The sequence below is a fragment of the Gigantopelta aegis genome, chromosome 6 (genome assembly GCF_016097555.1).
Source record: "Gigantopelta aegis isolate Gae_Host chromosome 6, Gae_host_genome, whole genome shotgun sequence".
Classification (NCBI taxonomy): domain Eukaryota; kingdom Metazoa; phylum Mollusca; class Gastropoda; order Neomphalida; family Peltospiridae; genus Gigantopelta; species Gigantopelta aegis.
In genome coordinates, this window is record NC_054704.1 from 102,071,459 (window position 1) to 102,094,606 (window position 23,148).

Here is a 23,148-nt window from a genome sequence, read left to right on the forward strand (position 1 = left end):
TCTAGCAACTGAAAGTAGTAGACGTCTTTGTTCAAACATCTCATAGTAATACTGCCCTATATATATATATATATATATATATATATATATATATATGGTAGTTTTTTTATATAATATATTTCTGCGTTTTGTGAGGCCTTGACATTTTATTAAAAAGTGTAATTCAACACCATAGTTGCATATTTTGCTTATCCTTCTGTGTTGTTCAACATTTTTGTACCTACCAATGTCAATTTCGAGTCGGTGTGCACATATTCTTGTTTTTGTTATGGCTTGTCGAAAGCTTGTCGAAAGTTTGCATTCTAGGTGTGTTGCACTTTTGTAGGGCAGTAAATAAGTTAATGGTAAAGTACTTTCTTTGATGTAGATATTTTGTGCGTATAGTACTGTTGGTGAGTGCTGGTGTTGAGATAGGATTTTTAAAATGGCCATGGGCTTTAGCAGAGAAGTATCAATCCCATTTTTGTCACACATTATGTGGAAATAGTTGTGTGAATTCACATAGAGTTTTCAAATGTGCCACTGCTCAGTACTTATAGTTTTATGAATATCCACGATTAACTGGTACCTACCAAGTTCGCTTTTGCAAGCGATATAATTTATAGATTTTTTTCCCCACCTGGAGTGTGCATTTGCTAAATTAATTATGAAGTTTTTCAAAGGGTTCGTTTTGCATTGTATTAAAGAATTTGGTGTAATCATGTTTCTTTATCTTTTCAATGAAATCGGTTCCCCATATTTCACAGTTATACAAAACAAATGGTTTATAGCCTAGTTTATGACCAGTACAATGCAAAGTTTTTGTTTTGGGGGTTTCTTTTAAAAGTTTGTTAAAGAGCACATTGATTTATCAATAATCGGGTTTTGGATGTCAGACATAATGTCAATTTTGACGTATAGTGTTACAGAGGAAACCCAGGAAACCCTGGTATTTGTTTGTTATATGCACCATCCCACAGAGTGCTTTACGTTGGCTGTTCCATTAGTTGTCTTCATACGTCGTAAAATACGATTTTTAACCTATGCAATATGATGATAATTTGTAAAGAAACATTTTTCTTTACACTGATTTTCGTTTTTTAATGTTTCAGTTGCTATAGTTTTAAAACGTATTCATTATAGAGTTGACACCCTTATGGTTATAGGGGCGGGACTAACTCAGTGGTACAGCGCTCGCCTGATGCGCGATCCATCTAGAATCGAGTCCCGTCGGTGGGCGCATTGGTCTATTAACGTTCCAGCCAGTGCTCCACAACTGGTGTAACAAAGGCCGTGGTATGTACTATCCTGTCTGTAGGGTGGTGCATATAAAAGACCCCTTGCTGCTAATCGAAAAGAGTAGCCCATGAAGTGGCGACAGCGGGTTTCCTCTCTCAATATCTGTGTGGTTCTAAACTATATGTCCGACGCCATATAACCGTAAATAAAATGTGTTGTGTGCGTCGTTAAATAAAACATTTTCCTTCCTTCAGTTAACGTTATATATGTGCCAATTCATCGGTTCCCTTTTGACGCAAACGGATAGATACGAGCAAGCATTTTAACTTGAGTCTCAAGATAATCAATCTTCGAAACGACAAAATAATTATAGCGCAAGACAATGTATGCAAATGGTCCTTTTTCAACAGGGATAGTGTACTTGATGACTATTGCACTGGCCGAATTAAACACCCAGAAAAAAGAGAACAAAAAGGCAAACAACAACAACAACAACAAACAAACAAACAAACAAGAAGAAGAAACCAAACCAAAACAATATGAACAAAAGAGAATACAACCTGCTGAATACAGTGATTCTTAGCTCTAGGATCATCATATTCCGCATGTGTCAAATGGTTTATTTGATGACGCAACATTCTTGAGCCACAGAGATAATGAGAGAAAACTCGTTTCCGCCATACCATGGACTACAACTGCCCTCCCCCTCCCCCTCCAAAACACACACAACAACATTCAGGAGTCTTTTATATTCATGCACTTTGATATACCAATCGTAGGGCACTGGTTGTGACGAAAAACGTTTGAAAGGTTACACAATGATAACACAAATATAGATTGTGTTTTAATAGGTTTGTGTTCCTAGTGTCTTCATGATCACTATATAGGCTAAGTATGCTTCAGTTTGATAGTATATGAAAACAACAACAACAACAATTAATTACTTTAATATCAACACGTATAATCGTATAGTTAATCAATAAAACGGTTAAATGTCCGTCACATTTAACCGTTTTATTAATTAACTATACGATTATATATAACGGGCGCAGCCATTTTGTACCATATCAGTGAGTACGCCCTCTGGCGAGCTGGTGGTTAGGTAATACTTAACGCGTAACGTCAGGAATGAGCCTTAGAACTAGAGAAACACAATCTACCTGGTTTTTGCGGGATGATAAATAGTCATACATTGCAATGTTCTGTAATAAAACACATCCCAGTAAGCCAGCAATAAGTATATCCAGCACTATATATATTTTTTTTCAATACAAAATAAAATACCATTGTCAAAGTGGCTACACAACAAGTCGAAACAATTAACAATGTTTTGCCCATGCATTAACCTACGTACTGAAATGATACACGGAGTGTTTTCTTAGTTGATTGGTCTATGCTGTTAGTTGCTTCTACCTGTGATTCCTGATTGGCAGGTTTGTATTTGATTGGTAACCAGACGAGCCAATTAATTGACGCTGTCTAGACACAAAAATACATACCGGTATTGTGGAATATTACCTGTCGCCCCTAAAATTGTAATGGACATGGTTTATTACTGTAAATAGTTCTGCAAAACTATTGATTAAGTAGACTTTTCCATCTAAAACCACAGAACTGATCAATTACATAGTCCCAAAGAAAAGAAAATTATCATTTGGGTATCGTGAGTTGTCGTTTTTGCTCCAACGTAGCATATCAATAGGCCTAATAGTGTACATTTTTCCTTTGGATTATTTAACAGAGAAAAATACTATAACCCCATTTTGTTCCGTTAATGCAACTTGAAATATATTTAGTTAAATAGTTTATTATATTATTACGTCATTTATGCTGTTTTACAAGTCAGGTTGATCAAAGAGAAGCGCCTTGTCAAAAATTACTGCTTTTGTTTACAATGTACATACAGAAGATGGTCAGGACTTCGCCCCAAGCTATCCCACCGGACGTCACAAAAACGAAACAAAATGGCTGTCCCCAGTTAGCAGGAATAATCATGTTTTTTTTTATTAACTCTAAAATTACGCGTTTTTCATTTGCTAAAGTGTCAGTATGTGTTGGTGGTCCGGGTATACATCTTTCCAACACATAAGGCTCTTGTTTGAGTTGACCATACCTTTAAATTTGACAAAAACAATGTTTAGGAGTCATCAGTAATTAAATTTACTAAAATAATATAACACTAGCAAAGAATTAACAAAAAGTAAAATGGCTCTTAATTAATTTTATTGAGTATATGTAAAAAAGATTAAAGACTTAAATTTTAATCGAATAGTATGGTTTTCCTTTTAAATAGAAGGCGGGGCGTAGCCCATGTACGTTGTAAAGCGCTTGCATGATGCGCGTTTGTCTAGGTTCGATACCCGTCTGTGGGCCCATTGGGCTATTTCTTATTCCAGCCTGTGCTCCACAACTGGTGTAACAAAGGCCGTAGTGTGTAATACCCAATCTGTGAAATGCAGTGTATAAAAGATTTCTTGTTGCTAATCAAAAATCATTATCTCAGTGTGGTCCTTAACCCTATGTCCGACGTTATTTATAACCGTAGTAAAAACTGTGTTGAGTGCGTTAAAAAACAAAAAAAATACCCACTTTTTTTCTTTCATTTTAAATAATACATAATTGATATTATTGAGTTAGTTTCACTTTATACATGGGATCGATTAATTTGAATTTATTTATCATAAATAAACAGGCGCGTGCGCAAGGTGGGGGGGGTTGGGGGTCGAAACCCCCCTCTGCTCAAGGCGAACAAAATTTCATATCCCGATTTTTAATGTAATTTCTTTCCAAAAAAATGTGGTCAGAAAGCAGCTCGGCTAGCCAGCAGAAAACACCTCAGAATAGCCCTAGAAGGGGTCAATTTTTCACCAGACACCTTGATCCCCCCCCCCCCCCTGCAAAATTTCCTGCGCACGCCCCTGATAAACGAACAAATTACTAATTATAGCAATAGATCACTTTAATATATTTTTAAATTATTATGTTAATAAATTAATTAATGCAGTGGTCCATAATTCACTTGCACAGAATGAAATACGATGCTAGATGATGCAGATATGTTATTTAATTCGCATAGTTTATGTAAAAGAAACATTGTCCTTAGGTCTAGTGTTCCCGTAAGTTTAATAATCACAAAGAGTGCAAAATAATCGCGGGATAACCACCGTTTTTGTCCAAATCTAGCTATGTCATATTGCAAAAATAATAGACTGGGTCTCGACGCGTTGTTATCGCCATTCATATCGGCGTAGCAGCTGATAAGTACAAGTACACGTGAAATCAAAATGGCGTGGCAGCCAGAAGAAAGTGGACTTGGACAGATTTTACAATTACTTAAACAATCGCAATCACCAGACACAGCCACTCAACGAGCGGTTCAACAAGTATCCTATTTAATGATGTTTCTAATGATGTACATTATATTGCGTAAAAGCAAAACCATTATGTTTATTTTAGATATTTTACTAACGAGTATGTTTGTGTTCTTTTGAAAATTATTGCGACCACGTGGTTTCAAACAACTGGTAGAATCGAAGCAAAATCCTTTTATAAAATATGCTGGTCTATATATTTTGATACATTTAAAATGTAGGACGAGGTATATTTGTAATTTATATGGTATTAATTTATTTGTAGGACATCAAAATCTTAATGTAACAGGTTAACTCCGTAACTGGCCATTTTTAGATTTTAAAATTGTCATTTCAAATAAGCCTAACATAGCAAGGCAATAATAATAATTATAAAAATATATATGTTAAATTAAAAGGTGTGATGTTTCTTTGGCGTAACAAGCATAAGTGAAGTGGAAAAAAATATATAAAAAATAGTTCAATATTTATAAAATGAATCCAAATGGTGTACCCAGTATGTTTCCAATATTCTCGGCACCAGTGTGACGTCACATGGCCTATTACCGATCATCCGATCAGGTCTTTGGGGGTGAAGCAAAGCCTTAGTGATTACTGTTTTACATAGAATAAATGTATCATAGTAACTTTTTGCATGCCTTGCAATTGCATATTGTCATTTATTTTCTGTAGCTAACACATAGTTGCAGCATGTCTTATGAGTATTATAACAGCTTGGGTTGCCATTTAAGCGGGGCGGCCCGTCCCGCTATTGCATTTTGACGCCCTCTTTTTATTTTTCTGCGCCCTCTTTATTTTACAACACCTATCTCCGCTATTTCCAAATGCACACTTTTTCCCACACATAAAAAACCCAATGATCAGTCTGCACACTGGACATCAAAGGAAACGAGCCACGTTGGGTGTACGAAAAAGCAACTTAAGACTCTTATTACCATAACGTAATTTAACTATTTTTAACAGCCTCTATTTTCTCCCATACCTGTATCCATTTGTATGTTCGATACACACAATAAAAGTTATATTTTATTTGAGCAATGAAAACATTTAACTTTTTATGGATTTGACAATCTCGGACAAAAAACCAACTTATTTGGCGCTAAATATGTCACATTATCAGAACGGTCATTCTTTCTTTTGCTTCTACTATCTATCGTCTGATATTTTGTCCTCTATTGCAGATTTTATTGGTTGTAACTGATGATTTTTACTTTGTCATTTGAACTGTAAAAAAAAAAATTGAACACTTCTTTATAAAATATTATAAACTTTTCTTCTTTATCACTGCTTATAAAAGCAATGGAAGTGGTAGTGTTTATCATTAAAATCATTTATCTTAGGTGCCAAATAAAATATACACTGCATAGTTTACAAAAACAACTACTTTTATCGGCTGGTGATATCAAAGCAATCGTTTCATTCGATGAAGATGGAATTTTTTTTTTTTTTTATCCCACATTAGGAAATCATTTTACAAACATCTTTATTGTTTTTCATATATCTTGAAATCTTTAGAAAAATAATATTAAAACTTTTATCGGTTCAGTAAAAGAGAAAACTGGCCATGACTGTCAGACCGACATCTTCAGGTCAATTAAAAGATGAGTTGGCTTGTATTTTGTATCAACTTTTTTGTACCAAATACTGAGAGGTAAAACAAGGAATATGTCTTTTCACACAGTCAACCAACACAACGATACGTGGTAACCAAGCTCCCTCCCCCCCCCCCCCCCCTTTTTTTTTGAAGGGTGTGGTACTGCGCAGTCGCCCTCCTTTAATTTTCACCCAGCAAGAACACTGATTGAAATCTATTACATCAAACAGGTGTATATCTAGACATATTTTGACTCTTGGCAGCCAATCAAATTATGTAACCGGTTTGGACAACTCGGAAACTCTTCACAACGAAAATAGAATGTTTCTGTTGTCATTCAAAAGTTTTTAACCCATTGATCATTATCAAAAATTTCCTTTGCAATATATTGCCACCAGTTACCGACACCCCTGGGTCACAAGATTGTTCTCTCATCCAAATTCTCTTTTCATAAGCTAATCCAACAGCAAGACCTGTGCTTAAGTAATATTGAAGATCTCTCCTCTTTGCAGTAGGTAGACTACTCATGTCGAATGCTGTTAACCAACTGATATTTTGACAAAATTGATGGTCAAACCTGTCCTAGCGGCTACCTGTAATCAGCAGTCACCTGCTTTAAGCGGTCACTTTTTTCCATCCCAAACGATTTATAATGTAAATGCGCCTATAATAAGGGGTCACCTGTCTAAAATTGATGGTCAAACCTGTCCTAGCGGCTGCCTGTAATCAGCGGTCACCTGCTTTAAGCAGTCACTTTTTTTCCCTCCCAAACGATTTATAATGTAAACGCACCTGTAATAAGCGGTCACCTGTCTAACGTGGCCAGCAGCTACCTAAATCGGATCCCAAATCGCTAAAATACCTGTATTAAGTGGCCACAGGAAATGTTTACTGTTATATAACAGGGATATTTTAACAACAGTGATACGATGCAGCAAATAACCGATCTTCACGATCGTCACACCTTTTTTAGTACCCATTCAGGCCCTACATCTTAACTGTAATAATTAATAAAGTATGACTCTAGAATGCATCTAATTGCCTCTAGGCAGGCTATGCTTGACAATACACCACATGAAGTAGGAATTACTAGAAAATGAAAATGAACAGTTAATTTAATACATTCCAGTTGTATGTTTTCTAAGTTGAAGTCAACTGTGAAGCACACATCTGTTAATTATCAGTATCGACGGTAAAACAAGAAACAACTGTTTTAAAGACTATATGTGGCAACCTGTAATCAGCGGCCACCTGTCTTAAGCAGCCAATTTTAACTACTCCCTTGTGTGACCGCTTAAGACGGGTTTGACTATGTGTGTGTGTGTGTGTATATATATATATATATATTAGTGTTTTCCCTAGCTTGTTTTAGCATGGTGCAGCACCATGCCTCAATAGCCTAGCACCATCTTGCCTTAATCAGCAACATGCTGCCCTGAGATTAAACAAGCCTTTTTCAGTAATTAATTCTAAAATTGCCTTTATAAAACACCAAAAAAGGTATTATTAATTAATAAAATATGCCTTTTATATCTTTTGTCATTCATTTATTAAGTTCTCCGAAAATGGTGAGAATGCCCCAAAATTGTTTGGTCTACCATGCCTTGCCTAATTTCTAGGCAAATCACTATATATGAAGAGTTTCATTGCAAAACATGATAAACGCCACTATGCACACCGAATCCTAAAAACATTTTATTCCAAACCACCATAAACACTATGCCAGTTTCTCTGCAAGCTGAGATATATCCTCAATCGTATCGTGTTTTGCTGAAAACTGAAGCAGAACTTACAAGTGTTTGTCTACGTGGGAACATTGTCTGAGTGGTTTTGCGATGAAATTCTTCATTTATACCCATATCAGATTACATCTGTCATTATTACCACATGTGAACACAAAACAAATATACTTTTTCTTACAGGAGTATTTATAATCCATATGTAAATATACTTACATGAGTACATTTCTTCATGAGAACAGGGCATAAGAATGGGCCTTTAATGTCAAACAAGAAATGATCTACAACTCTTACCATTTCTATGTCTGCCCTGCATGGTTTCTGGAAAAAAATTCACAATGTATCAAAGATATTGAGTAAATTATCCATGTTGTTACAGATCAAGTTTGATTTTCATCGTGATTTACCCATTTTGACAAGAATTGTGGCCCTTGAACTTAGGATATAAACATTTATTAGCTCGTTACTGTAGGAGACATACATGTATCACCTTAGCAGTAAGTCTCTCAAAATACTTATTGGATTCAGAGTTACAAGTAAACATTAGGACACCTAAATATTACACTGATGGACTAGGCTGTTAACTGTAATTGTTTACCATGTCATTTGTCACATTTTAAGTGACAAGTACCAAAACAAAAGTTGACATGTATTTCCATTGCATTGTTTATATTTCCTTGATTTCAGTAAAAGGTGCAATACGCAAGTTGTTCAATGTGATTTTAGTCTTAATAACACACATGTATATATCCAATTGTGGTGTCACTATTGACCTTAGCCTAAAGTGAAACTTGCTTAATCTGATATAATGGTAGTTAAACTACTAATTGCCAACAGTCGGACTGCAAAAGAAAAGTCTGGGGAGGAAAACTAAGAGCAGCAAAACATGATACCATGGCAGCCCCTTAATATTTACATACTAATTACAACTTATTATTTATAAATTTTAAGTTATTCTTAACATTGAATTAGAAATTGGAGGAGCTTAACAGATATCCTGATTTCAACAACTATCTCATTTTTGTGCTGACAAAACTGAAAACTGAAGGTAAGTATTCTTTTCTAAACTTTATTACAGTCAATTAACATATTCAAGAGTCAAGAGTATCAGATTCATTTCACTGGATGCAGAGCTTGAACTTAACAATGGCACTGATTAGTGATGTGCATTGGCACTGATTAGTGATGTGCATTGGCAAAATTTTCTTATTACGATTCAGGAACCTGGTATATTGTGAAGATCAATTATTAGAATATATATACCGTATTGTTCCTATTTGTAGCGCCCGGGCGTGATGCAAAACACAAAGGGGGCGCACTAATTAGAGTACTAGAACACGTTTCGTAATACGTGCGAAAAATCCTCGTATCAAACTGTCAATGCGTCTGGCTCGCTGAGACATCTAAAGCTTTGCCGCCGAGTCACTCCACCAGTGACGTTTTCTTGTTGAAATGACGTAGCGTACCGTACATCATCAGCTGATTTATCGAAATACATGGTACTGTGCACGTAGGCATATAGGGCCTGCGGAGTGTTACGGTGTCGGTGTAAATACCTACCGGTATGTTTGTACTTCCGGTTTTGAACAGCATTAACGGAGTGTCGTGCGTTCATTCTGCGTGGAGGTAACAGCGACATACATTTGATAAACGACATGTGTGACATACTGTTCGCCCATACTAGCGTCGTAGTGCTTCACCTGTTTGGATTTTATTTGTTTACCGATTAGAATCATTGCAAGTCGGCAGTCAGATAAGCCAGTTTTACTATTTTACGGGTACCGTTTCATGATACATTTCTCGTGATCAAAGGGGGCGCTTATATTAGAGGGGGCGCTACAAATATATACAGTATATAAATATATATCTAAACACTGGGATAAAATGAATATACATACATATAAACATTATTTTGTAAAATTTATTTTCGTGTTTTTCTCACATTTGAATAAAATTTGTAAAAAATTCCACGCGAAATTAAAGGCTGATGAAAATGGGACATTAAAAAAAATGAAGTCTTGTTCAATCAGATCCGAGACCTCGTTAGTTTCCACTGCATGGAACATTATGTGTTGGGCTTGTGTGCTGTAGCAATGCCATACTTGTTCATATTGGGCTTTCACACTAAAGGTTTTATTTGCCTGTTGGTCAATCATAAACCATACTGAACAAGTATTTTGACATTAAAGTTTGAGGATTATGAAAAAGAGCACATGGTAGCCTAAGCACATTGCTTAAAGGGACACGCCCTGGTTACGGCTAGTTGTTAACCATTACGGCGTTTTTTCCCGCTATTAAACCCATTTTTTTCACAAATAAAATTGCACTTTACTTACATTTTATTATTTAGAATACACATTTCCATTCACCTGAAGTGCTTTTTGGTAATCCCTGGTAATCCTGATGTTTGTAAAACCACGAAATCCATTTTTTGTATTTCTTAACAACAGGCGTGCACTCGAGAAAAAAACGTTAAGCAAGCGAGGTCCAATCTATTTTTAGAGCAAATCTTCCTGTGTAAACGTCACAGACGTTGGTATACTACGTGACCGTTATCATTTTTGGTTCGGTTTGTTTTCTCGTTCACGGTTCGCGCAATCAACATCTGATTTGTTGTCGTTTCCTTGTTGTTCATTTGTGAGATTTTTCTTCACAGTTCGTGAACATTTTCAGTAACAATAAAGTTCAGACAAGTAAGTGTCTCAATACAAAACGTTACAAACCCTTAAAACCAATAATTTTGCTAAGTCTTACGATATCTGGAGAGGGAATACAACCAGGACAGAACAGTTGGAACATGTCCAGGAGAGGTGAAAAGAACGCACCCCAAGTCTGTGAAATTTGTTGTGACGTAGGCATTGTTGTGCTTTGAGCGACATCTACCGGTGACATCAGAATACTAACTTTCAAAATTATTTCAAGCAATTGGGACCTGGGGATTCCCATGGTATTTATCGATATAAAACCTGCTTTTTCACTCCATTTGATAAAAACATGATCTAAGTGTGTTACAGGTTTGTAGATTAACCAAATTATAATTTATTTTCGCTGGATGAAACTAGGGTGTGCGGCTTTAAGCTTATAGTATTTTGTAATCAATAAATGTCAAAATTATTACCATTCGAACCAATACTTCATTTTTTTTAAATTGGGTGATGGATGGGAATGCGCGAAAATAAATGCTTGCAAACTTACTCATTTTCATTAAATCACACAAATTTGATACTGCGAAAATAAAGTATTTTATGGTAATTAATTTTCTACGCTTTGACCTTTCTCAGTTTACTTCTAGAAACATGACAGTTGTATACATAAATTCTAACACACCCATAAGATAATACAGAGTTTTATATTACATTGTGTAACCAACATGTATATTAGATGCCGATTTAAAGACATTTGCTTTATGAGGACATACATGTTAAATACAAAAATCTACACAGCTTGAACTGATGAAATTGTTACCCACAGAAATTATGAAATTGTTTTTTGCAATTGGCAAAAAGAAAATGGTATTTTGTTCTCCACAATTATTTTTCATGAATCTACACTTCCGAGTGTATTCTCCAACTTAATTCATTATTTAAAATAAATTACATGATTTTATCTTTTTAATGAAAATGGCATGGAATATTTGCAAAACTAATAACCCCAAAATTATAGAATCCTTTCGTACCTAACCTGAACTATTCTGTGAGGAAATCCTCAGCAGTGGATGGCGAGGTTTAAGCAAGTGTAATCTCTGATTTCTGATTTAGTTTATGACAATCTTTGCTGTGTTCCGTCAGACTATATTACTATCACTAGGTTTAAATTACATGTTTATTTTATGATACAGATGTTTGGCCCCGTGAGCTATAGCGTTGTACTTGTTTATAATGGATATGTTATGTCAGCAGTGGGTTCGAGTCCCTGACCCGAATGCATAAACAGTTCAAATTGCAATGTATCGCATGTTTTGATTCTTGACGAAAAATCTACACCTAGAACGATAGTGTAACGTCACGGGTATGGATTAGTTTAAGAAAAGCTTCACCTAGAACAATAGTGTTAACGTCACAGGTATGGATTAATTTTTAAAAAGCTACACCCTCTAACTTGATCAGCTGTAGTTTTTAACAAATATCAACTGGTACAATGAGAACTGTGATTTCATTGATCAGTTATCTATTATTTTGTGATTTTGTAATAACAATGGGAATGGTAAACTTGATCACGGTGTCGTAACCCATTGGTTACCTGGGGCCTAATTCACAAAGCTCTCTTAGGCTCTGCTAGACAACAAAGCATCTTCTTTGCAAGTCTTTTAGCACTGCACTGCGAGATCGCAAAGTTAGTGAGAGTTTAGTGAATTAGGCCCCTGGCCTGTATTTTGTGGTAACCTAAGGATGGCCAGTCATTATGGATATTTTGATGCTTGATCTATAGCAAACTGGGTGATAAAAAGCTTTAAATATTTGAATTTTTATATTGATCAAATCCTACGTTTTTATTATTAATAATTCAATTTTTCTGTTACAGATGACCCAACCAGGTCACTTAGTGGTTTGATTTTGAAAAATAATGTTCGTGCTCATTTCGAGAAATTTCCTGCCGAGGTGACAACATTTATCAAGCAGGAATGTCTGAACAGTATAGGCGACCCGTCGCCATTGATTCGAGCAACCATTGGCATTCTGGTGACGACGATCGTAGCCAAGGGAGAGCTGAGAAACTGGCAGGAGTTGCTGCCGACTCTTTGCCAGTCGTTGGATTCTGAGGACTATAACCTCTGTGAGGTAGACATTTATTACGTTACTATGGTTGAAAACAATTATAACCTCTGTGAGGTAGACATTTATTACGTTACTATGGTTGAAAACAATTATAACCTCTGTGAGGTAGACATTTATTACGTTACTATGGTTGAAAACAATTTGAACACTTTAAGTCTCCTAACTGGTCCACTGGTCCAATCGGAGGAGACTATAGGTTTTGTCTTTCTTTCGGTCACATATGGTTTTCTGGACCTTGTTTTCACAATTCGGAGCTAAAAGTTTGTATATGACTTTATCATTTACTCTTACAGATAGTTTGACTTTTGTGGCTAATTTTCTGAGAGTCCTGGCCCTTGAACATAGGCGATACGGAAATTTGTTTTCCAAACGTTTTCTTTGCAATGCCTTAAGATATTGAGATGAAATTTTATGTATAGCTATAACATATACTCTTACAGTTCAAATTGACATTCATGGTGATTTACCCAGTTTCAGTTATTTTTAGATTTAGTTACAAATAAACATCAGGGCACCTAAATATTCCACCTTTGGTGTACTAATATTTAGTTTAGGCTGTTAACATTAGTTGCTTTAAAAATCAAATTTGTAAGTAAATTCAGTTTGTCTTCGAAGTGAAGGCGTGTTAATTTACTTGGAATATTATGTATATTTTACATGTGTATCAGCTAGAAATGTTTTTTTTCCTTCACATTTTGATGTATTTTGTTGAAAAACATGCAACCACATTCAAATTTTCTTGACCGAAATGAAACATAATACTAATGATAAGATTTGGGCCAATTTTTCATGAAATATCCGGCAAATACATCTTTAGTTGGTGTTTGGTGATTTAGTGAACAACAACTTTGAACAGACTCATCTAGGCAAGTGAGCTTATGTACGAGATCGTCTAATTATACCTGGCAGTAATGTCCCATAATTATCCCAGTATGTTGCAGTTAAGTTTTTGCATTGGGAATAAATTGCTTTGTGTGCATTGTGGAATAATTGATTTAATGATTCTAAAAGTGAATGAAATCTGTGAAGAACGTTAATGTTTATGAATTATTAATGAACATACTTGTGTGTAGTTAGTATTGATTTTTTCACTTGCAGGGTGCCTTTGGAGCTCTTCAAAAGATATGCGAGGACTCTGCAGAAACTCTTGACAGTGACGTGGTTAACAGGCCTCTGAATATTCTGATTCCAAAGTTTTTGCAGTTTTTCAGACACCAGAGTCCCAAGATCAGGTTGAACCTTCAATCAGTAACAGATAATTAAAGACAAAAAGTCATAACTTTACTACGTTTGTTGAGATGCCCACAATAAAACTGTGCCCAAATATTTTCATTAAATTTCAAAATAGCATTTAATTGTCTATAATTGATATGATCTTTTAATCACATTATTTTTAGCACTTTGCCAGCTACATTAGATGATCATTGTTATGAATATTTGTGAAACAAACGTGAGTAGAAAGAAATCCTATACAAGGAGAATTAAATCTGATGAAATAAATAATTACTGTTTAATTTCTTTTCCAAATACCAAAATGCAAAATTGATTATTTTTCTCAGTGTGGACCGTAGACTTGTTAAGTTTATAATTTGATTATGGTGGCATTACTACTTCAGACAATACAAATTAATGCATAGACCAGTTTACATTGTGGTATGAACTCCACTGAATCTTTGTAGGTCCCATGCTATTGCTTGTGTGAACCAGTTCATCATCAGCCGGACACAAGCTCTGATGCTGCACATTGACACCTTTATAGAGGTAAGAAACCGGTCTGACTTGGTGCCATGTTATCAGTTGTATCATACTGTGCTGCACATTGACACCTTTATAGAGGTAAGAGACCGGTCTGACTTGGTGCCATGTTATCAGTTGTGTCATACTGTGCTGCACATTGACACCTTTATAGAGGTAAGAGACCGGTCTGACTTGGTGCCATGTTATCAGTTGTATCATACTGCTACAGTGAAACCCCTCTAAACTGGAACAACCAGGACCTATATTCACAAAAAGGTGTAAATTTACGTCTACTACTAGCACTTATGTCTGCCGTAAATTTACGTTTATGTGCAAAAAGCACCGTATTCTCAAAGACGGATGTAAATGTAACTTAGTTGGACGTAAATCCACGATTTAACTCTATCGCCGGAGAAATTTAAAAAGCAAACATTAGAAACAATGGCTACCGGGTAAATAACAAATGCGCAAAATGCAATTTTGTTTTGTCTTCTGCTAACAATAACATCGCGAACGGCGAACTATGACATTTTGGTATTGGTGAGGATCTGCGGTTTGGTACGAACTTGAGGATATTTCTTAAAAAGGAAAAGATAACTCAGGAGAAATTGGCCGAGTTGAAAACATCTGTTCGATCACCAACAAAAATATGTTAAATCCGTGGGCGTTTGCCATCGCAAACTACTTCAATTATTGGAACTGCTGCCAGTTTTCGTAAATAATAGTAAATAACGGCGATCGTGCTTGATTTATTATATGTACACGACTTACGTGCAGCGTTAGTTGTAACTGAGGCACTCTTATATTTACGTCCAACTTTACACGTAACTTATGTTTTCGTTATTTTGTGAATAGCTCTTCAGTCGTAGATTTATGTTTACGTGTAAAACTAGGCTTGCAATGTTTTGTGAATATGGGTCCAGGACTAGTAAAGAGTTCAGTTTTAAGGGGTATGGAGTTTAGAGACGTTCTCTTCTCATATTTAAAAAGGTACTGAAATTTTTAGATTTTGAGGGAATTTATGTCAACTGATGGTCCAGTTTTGAGGAGTTGCTGCAATCATTCAAATTTTAGTGAGCCACTTTTCACATATGTAGAGTATTTTCTTGAAAATTATTAATTTAAGGAATATTTTATTAGCCAAAGACTGAATGTTGTAGCCACTTTTGTATGAAAATTAGCAATTGGCTAATTTGGCAATGGACAGGGTGAGCCGTGTTACTGTAATTACAACTTAATATTAGTCCTTTGGTTACTACTTTGTTTGTTGTTTTGTTTAACAACACCACTAGAGCACATTGAATTACCTATTGGATGTAAAACATTTGGTCATTTTGACGTATAGTCTTAGAGATGATGTCCGCTATATTTTTTATTACTACTTTAAATAATTTCTTTGCATACTATAATGTGACCTAGACTGGTCCCAGCAGCCAGTCACTGGCTAGAGTCTTCTATTATACCCAGGGAATCCTACTTCCGGTCGCATACCCACCTGTTCTGCTTTTTCCTTTACTTTAAATCTTCCAAAAGACATTTTGTGGTGATGATTCATTCTGTGACTCTGATTCGTTGTATATGGTAGCAGTTGAAAAAGGAGAAAGAAAGAAGCCTACACTATGGTGTGGTTTGTATTATAATTGTAATGTTTATTTTCACAGAACCTGTTTTTCCTGGCGACAGATGAAGACCAGGAGGTCCGGAAGAACGTGTGTCGTGCTCTGGTGATGCTTGTGGAAGTGCGAATGGATCGCCTCATACCGCACATTAACAACATCATTGAGGTAAAACTCAAATTAGTATTTCTTCCTTTACATGGGCATCAAGTTATTTGTGTGTCTTTAAAAAGTATTGACTAGTTTGTTTTATTCGTACTATATAATTTTTTTGTGAACCTTTTAAAAACAATTTGTCCAGGTTTAATGTTTTTTGTAGCAAGAAAATGATATGTTGGGCACATTAATTTAGTTTTAGTGTAATTAATTAATTTTGTATGTTTTACAGTGACCTTTTATTTAAAAAATAATAATTAATGTTTAACAATATGATTTCACAAAGAAACTTAAATTTGCACATGATTGCATAGTTAATGTAGTGTTATCATAATTAATGTATTGAGTTGTGTTATAGTACATGATGCTGCGAACTCAAGATGACGACGACACAGTGGCTCTGGAAGCGTGCGAGTTCTGGCTGTCTCTCGCCGAACAGCCGCTGTGTAAAGACGTTTTGTCGTCTCACATAGAACGACTGGTTCCCATCCTTGTTAAAGGAATGAAGTACTCGGAAATAGACATTATATTATTAAAGGTGAGAACTAGTAAAACAGTTATTTATGAAGTTTTTGATATTACATTATTTAAGCTGTCATGATAAACAAGGTTTGGGTGTGTTTCGTAATAGATCAGAGAAGTTAAGAATATGACACAAGTAATTTATAGATAAAATTTCTGAGCTATTTTTTTCTGATTTTGCTGACTTAAGTCTGTATGAGAGTTCTTGTGCCATGATTTTATTGAAGTGTACTCCCACGTAATAAGGCTTCCTATTTTGCATTTAAGGATTAAGTTTGCTTTATGATTGCAATAATATAATAAAAAGACTTGTCACAGCATTGTAGTATGATTACAAACTTTCTGTTATGTAGTTTTCTCGATTTAAATTGGGTGATGTTATGCTGCCAATTGATACTTTGTGTATTTAAATATTATTCTGTGTGAAAATATTAAATAAGAGGAGATATTATTATATAAGAATCACAGCAAAGAATGAAAAAACGGGATTTGTGTATATTTCAAATTATATTATTCATACTGTTTGTAATCAATTGATTTGTTTTGCATTTGGTGGGAGTTTATCAGAGTATAACAGTCACCAATTCAGTATAACATTTCTTCACTGTGCTACCAGATTTTATGACTTGTACATGATTAAATTATTAAAAAATAGTAATTACCCCACTCCCAACAATAGTTGTATGATGTTCTAATAGTAAAAGCTTTGTGTTTGTTTACAGGGAGACGTAGAGGAGGATGAAATGATTCCTGACAAAGAGTCTGACATTAAGCCGAGGTTTCACAAGTCCAAGACGCACAGCCAGAAACATCAAGAAGATGGAGAAGAGGTAAACCAATAAGATGGCTCTCGTTCACTGATATAAAGGCTCTCGTCGACTCTCTGCAAGGATTACGGCTTTCGTTGACTCTCTGCAAGGATTACAGCTCTCGTCGACTCTCTGCTATCAAATCTATTTATTCATGAATCCCAGCAATTTAAAACAAATAAAAATAAAACAAATCCAACATTGTTTATGAAATCTGCTTCGATTGTTTTTAAAAAAAGTTACAAATAATAGTGGAATTGCGGTTGTTAATTTAAAATTTAATTTTTTTTGTTGCTGACTTTCATGTTTTAATCTACTTGTTGTGAAGTATGATTTATCACATTAAATATATGTAGTGATATCTATTAATTTGTGTTCCAGGACGGTGATGCCTCCGATGATGGCTTTGATGACGACGACAGTCTTTCGGATTGGAATCTAAGTAAGATCTATAGTCCGTCCCATCCTCTTATAAAGATGTTTTTTGTAAATAATTTTAGTTTGGTTTGCTGTAAGAAAAACTGTAAAAGTGTTTTGGAAATGACAAAAACTACAATTTTTGTGTGCAATTGAGAAAAATATATTTGGTTCAGAAATAAATGAAACTAATACGTACCATAATAAGAAAGCAACATTTGCAGCATTATGAGTATAGTCTTGCTTTAATGAGATAACTGATTATTTTCTTTTGCTCCCTCTTAGTGAAATTAATCAAATAAGAGTTATCTCGTATCAAGACAACACCAGTCCATAAAATCAAAATGGCAGCCATAACACTGCAAGTGTTGTTTTCTTACTATAGTATGTATTACAGTTTTAGTTATTTCTAAATCAAATATTTTTTTAATTGCACACAAATGTTTTTGTTATTTTTATTTTCAAAACATTTTACTTTTTTTTAAACGAAACTGAAATTATCTACAAAAAACATTTTTTATAAAAGGATGGGACGGACTATAGTGTTTTTTCTTTCACCTTGTAGTTGTCTTTTCTTTTGCTCTCATTTATCCTTTTCTTTTTCTTTCTTTTTAATACCACTGTCCCCTTTCTTTTCACTCCTTTGAATTCTATCTTGCTGATCTGGCATCTCCTTTTCTTTTGCTGTCCATCTGCACATCCTGGTCCTTGTCTCCAACTGTAACAGGTGCTTGTCTCTTGTGACCATCTGTGCCACACACCTGTAGCCTATGTCATTTTCTTTGTATTGTCCTGAGAAGTATTTGTTTTTTGTTTGCAGGAAAGTGTTCTGCTGCCGCTCTCGATGTGCTGGCCAACGTCTTTCACGAGGACATCCTGCCCATCCTGCTGCCCATCCTCAAAGAGACTCTCTTCCACCAGGACTGGGAGATCAAAGAGTCTGGAATCCTGGTGCTGGGAGCGATTGCCGAGGGCTGTATGAACGGGATGGTGCCCCACCTGCCCGAACTCATCCCGTATCTCATCGGCTGTCTCTCTGACAAGAAGGCCTTGGTGCGGTCGATCACCTGCTGGACTCTCAGTCGATACGCTCACTGGGTGGTGGGGCAGCCGCATGACAGCTTTCTCAAACCGTTGATGACTGAGGTATGTAGTGTTGTGTGTTCTAATCTGGAATGGTGTGTAACTCTGTCGATATGCTCACTGGGTGGTGGGGCAGCCTCACGACAGTTTCAAACTGTTGATGACTGAGGTACGTAGTGTTGTGTGTTCTAATCTAGAATGGGGTGTAACTCGGTCGATACGTTCACTGGGTGGTGGGGCAGCCTCACGACAATTTCAAACTGTTGATGACTGAGGTACGTAGTGTTGTGTGTTCTAATCTGGGATGGGGTGTAACTCTCTGGTAGAGATGTAATAGGTAAAAGGGTTGATTCCCTAGAATGGACTAAATTTTCCATTTTCTCTCCCCCTCACAAACATTGCTCAATGATGAATACCTAATAAAAGCCATGGTATGTAGTGCCCTGTATATGTAAAAATGTATGTAAAAGATCCCTTGTGTTAGGAGTAGCTTGTCGCTGTCTTCTGTTATTTGGTACGATTAATGCTGTTCATAGTTGGCCTTTTTTTGGGATAAGAGGCCCTACTTTGACCCCACATTTGCGATGCCCACCACCAGAAGCCCCTTTACCAAATCTTTGTTATATATTTATAAAGAATACCAGAATACAGGTCTAGCCCAGATTTTATATTGAGGTGGAGAGGCAACTAAGCTGTCTATAAATGATGTTATGTGGCGACATAGAAATATAAATAGTGGTGGGGGACTAAAAAGGTATGATGGGGGTGCATGCCCCCCGTCCCCCTCACAGCTGGTAGCAGTGACTGGGTAGTACTTGGCTCAGTCTGAAGCCAATCTGTATTTAGTGTTGTTCCTCTTACTATCTTTCCCTGGGTGTTGAATTGACCATGTCAGATATGAAATAACTGTTGTGTTGTTAAATATTGCTTTCCTCTCTTAGTTACTGAAGCGAGTTCTGGATGCCAACAAGCGAGTTCAGGAGGCAGCATGCTCAGCATTTGCCACGCTGGAAGAGGAAGCGTGTACAGAACTCGTTCCCTATCTCGGCTTCATTCTGGAAACACTCGTGTTTGCCTTCAGCAAGTACCAAGTAGGTGGTCGCCGTCTGTAAACTCGCCAATACATTTTCTTTCCCATGCTAGACTTTCTTGTGTGTGATACTGTCATTCTTTGTACATATAAATACTTAATAACATTGGGGAAAAACCAATTTTGATATAGAGGTACATGATTCTTTCAAAACGTATGATATAATTTGTGGTTGGGTTCAAAGTTAACATTTCTTGCTTAGATTTCATTGTTTATTTAAGACGTGAACCCAATACTCTGAGGTTCATGGACATGGACCACAAAACCACAAAAGTAATAAAACTTCTCATTCAGTTTATCACTCTGCTTGAACACTTAACATAATCTGCCAATGAAAACAGTTGTTATAGGATTAAAAAATGTATAATACTTGATATTTATTAATTGAATTACTCTCTTTAATTGTGTATGGCAATGGTTTATTTCTTTTCAGCATAAAAATCTGTTGATTCTTTATGATGCTATTGGAACTCTGGCCGATTCTGTTGGACACCATCTTAACAAGCCAGTAAGTTACTCAGCAGGCATAACCTTCATTACATTAGTTCAGTGAAACCTGTGGAAACCGGATTATGACGTGGACCTAATATTTATCCAATTTAGACAGGATCCTGTGTTCAGAGGTTTGGGTTTTAGAATTTGAGTTTTCAAGACCCTGAAACTTGTCCGGTTTTGACAGGATTCTGGTTTGTTCACGGTCCGGTTCAGCAAGTTTCACTATGATGTATTATTTTAAATGAGTTTTGTTTTATTCAAATACAGTGTACCCAGATGATTATCAGCCCATCGTGGTCAGATTTTCTGGTGAATTCAAAGATGTGCAAGCCATGAATGACCCACACCCAAACGATACAGTGTGGCACATTTCAAGTCTCCCGTCCGGTGCACGTGTATATCCAATATAGATGTGCTTAAAGTGTGACACATTTCAAGTCTCCCGTCCGGTGCACGTGTATATCCAATATAGACGTGCTTAAAGTGTGGAACATTTCAAGTCTCCTGTCCGGTGCATGTGTATATCCAGTATAGACGTGCTTAAAGTATAACACATTTCAAGTCTCCCGTCCGATGCACGTGTATATCCAATATAGACGTGCTTAAAGTGTGACACATTTCATGTCTCCCGTCCGGTGCACGTGTATATCCAATATAGACGTGCTTAAAGTGTGGCACATTTCAAGTCTCCCGTCCGGTGCACGTGTATATCCAATATAGACATGCTTAAAGTGTGGCACATTTCAAGTCTGCCGTCCGGTGCACGTGTATATCCAATATAGACGTGCTTAAAGTGTGACACATTTCAAGTCTCCCGTCCGGTGCACGTGTATATCCAATATAGACGCTTTTAAAGTGTGACACATTTCAAGTCTGCTGTCCGGTGCACGTGTATATCCAATATAGACGTGCTTAAAGTGTGGCACATTTCAAGTCTCCCGTCCGGTGCACGTGTATATCCAATATAGACGTGCTTAAAGTGTGACACATTTCAAGTCTGCCGTCCGGTGCACGTGTATATCCAATATAGACGTGCTTAAAGTGTGACACATTTCAAGTCTCCCGTCCGGTGCACGTGTATATCCAGTATAGACGTGCTTAAAGTGTGGCACATTTCAAGTCTCCCATCCGGTGCACGTGTATATCCAATATAGACATGCTTAAAGTATAGCACATTTCAAGTCTCCCGTCCGGTGCATGTGTATATCCAATATAGACGTGCTTAAAGTGTGACACATTTCAAGTCTCCCTTCCAGTGCACGTGTATATCCAATATAGACATGCTTAAAGTGTGGCACATTTCATGTCTCCCGTCCGGTGCACGTGTATATCCAGTATAGACGTGCTTAAAGTATAGCACATTTCAAGTCTCCCGTCCGGTGCACGTGTATATCCAATATAGACGCTCTTAAAGTGTGACATATTTCAAGTCTCCTGTCCGGTGCATGTGTATATCCAATATAGACATGCTTAAAGTGTGGCACATTTCAAGTCTCCCATCCGGTGCACGTGTATATCCAATATAGACGTGCTTAAAGTGTGGCACATTTCAAGTCTCCCGTCTGGTGCACGTGTATATCCAGTATAGACATGCTTAAAGTGTGACACATTTCAAGTCTGCCGTCCGGTGCACGTGTATATCCAATATAGACGTGCTTAAAGTGTGGTACATTTCAAGTCTCCCGTCCGGTGCACGTGTATATCCAGTATAGACGTGCTTAAAGTGTGGCACATTTCAAGTCTCCCGTCCGGTGCACGTGTATATCCAGTATAGACGTGCTTAAAGTGTGACACATTTCAAGTCTGCCGTCCGGTGCACGTGTATATCCAATATAGACGTGCTTAAAGTGTGACCCATTTCAAGTCTCCCGTCCGGTGCACGTGTATATCCAATATAGACGCTTTTAAAGTGTGACACATTTCAAGTCTGCTGTCTGGTGAACGTGTATATCCAATATAGACGTGCTTAAAGTGTGGTACATTTCAAGTCTCCCGTCCGGTGCACGTGTATATCCAGTATAGACGTGCTTAAAGTGTGGCACATTTCAAGTCTCCCGTCCGGTGCACGTGTATATCCAATATAGACGTGCTTAAAGTGTGACACATTTCAAGTCTGCCGTCCGGTGCACGTGTATATCCAATATAGACATGCTTAAAGTGTGACACATTTCAAGTCTGCCGTCCGGTGCACGTGTATATCCAATATAGACGTGCTTAAAGTGTGACACATTTCAAGTCTCCCGTCCGGTGCAGGTGTATATATCCAGTATTGACATGCTTAAAGTGTGGCACACTTCAAGTCTCCCGTCCGGTGCACGTGTATATCCAGTATAGACGTGCTTAAAGTGTGGCACATTTCAAGTCTCCCGTCCGGTGCACGTGTATATCCAGTATAGACGTGCTTAAAGTGTGGCACATTTCAAGTCTCCCGTCCGGTGCACGTGTATATCCAGTATAGACGTGCTTAAAGTGTGACACATTTCAAGTCTCCCGTCCGGTGCACGTGTATATCCACTATAGACGCTT

General features: G+C 36.7%; 1 protein-coding gene across 1 annotated transcript in view; it reads left to right on the plus strand.

Annotated features, from left to right (window-relative positions):
• Positions 1-4,484: 4,484 nt before the first annotated feature.
• LOC121374203 (transportin-1-like) overlaps positions 4,485-23,148 on the plus strand; it is a 46,883-nt gene continuing 28,219 nt past the window's right edge. The window contains exons 1-12 of the mRNA XM_041501189.1: positions 4,485-4,601; positions 8,895-8,970; positions 12,444-12,700; positions 13,796-13,929; positions 14,377-14,458; positions 16,096-16,218; positions 16,565-16,744; positions 17,451-17,558; positions 17,919-17,979; positions 18,775-19,100; positions 19,979-20,128; positions 20,561-20,635. Of these exons, the coding sequence (XP_041357123.1) occupies positions 4,503-4,601; positions 8,895-8,970; positions 12,444-12,700; positions 13,796-13,929; positions 14,377-14,458; positions 16,096-16,218; positions 16,565-16,744; positions 17,451-17,558; positions 17,919-17,979; positions 18,775-19,100; positions 19,979-20,128; positions 20,561-20,635 (1,671 nt within the window). The 5' untranslated portion in view covers positions 4,485-4,502. The remainder of the gene's footprint in view (positions 4,602-8,894; positions 8,971-12,443; positions 12,701-13,795; positions 13,930-14,376; positions 14,459-16,095; positions 16,219-16,564; positions 16,745-17,450; positions 17,559-17,918; positions 17,980-18,774; positions 19,101-19,978; positions 20,129-20,560; positions 20,636-23,148) is intronic.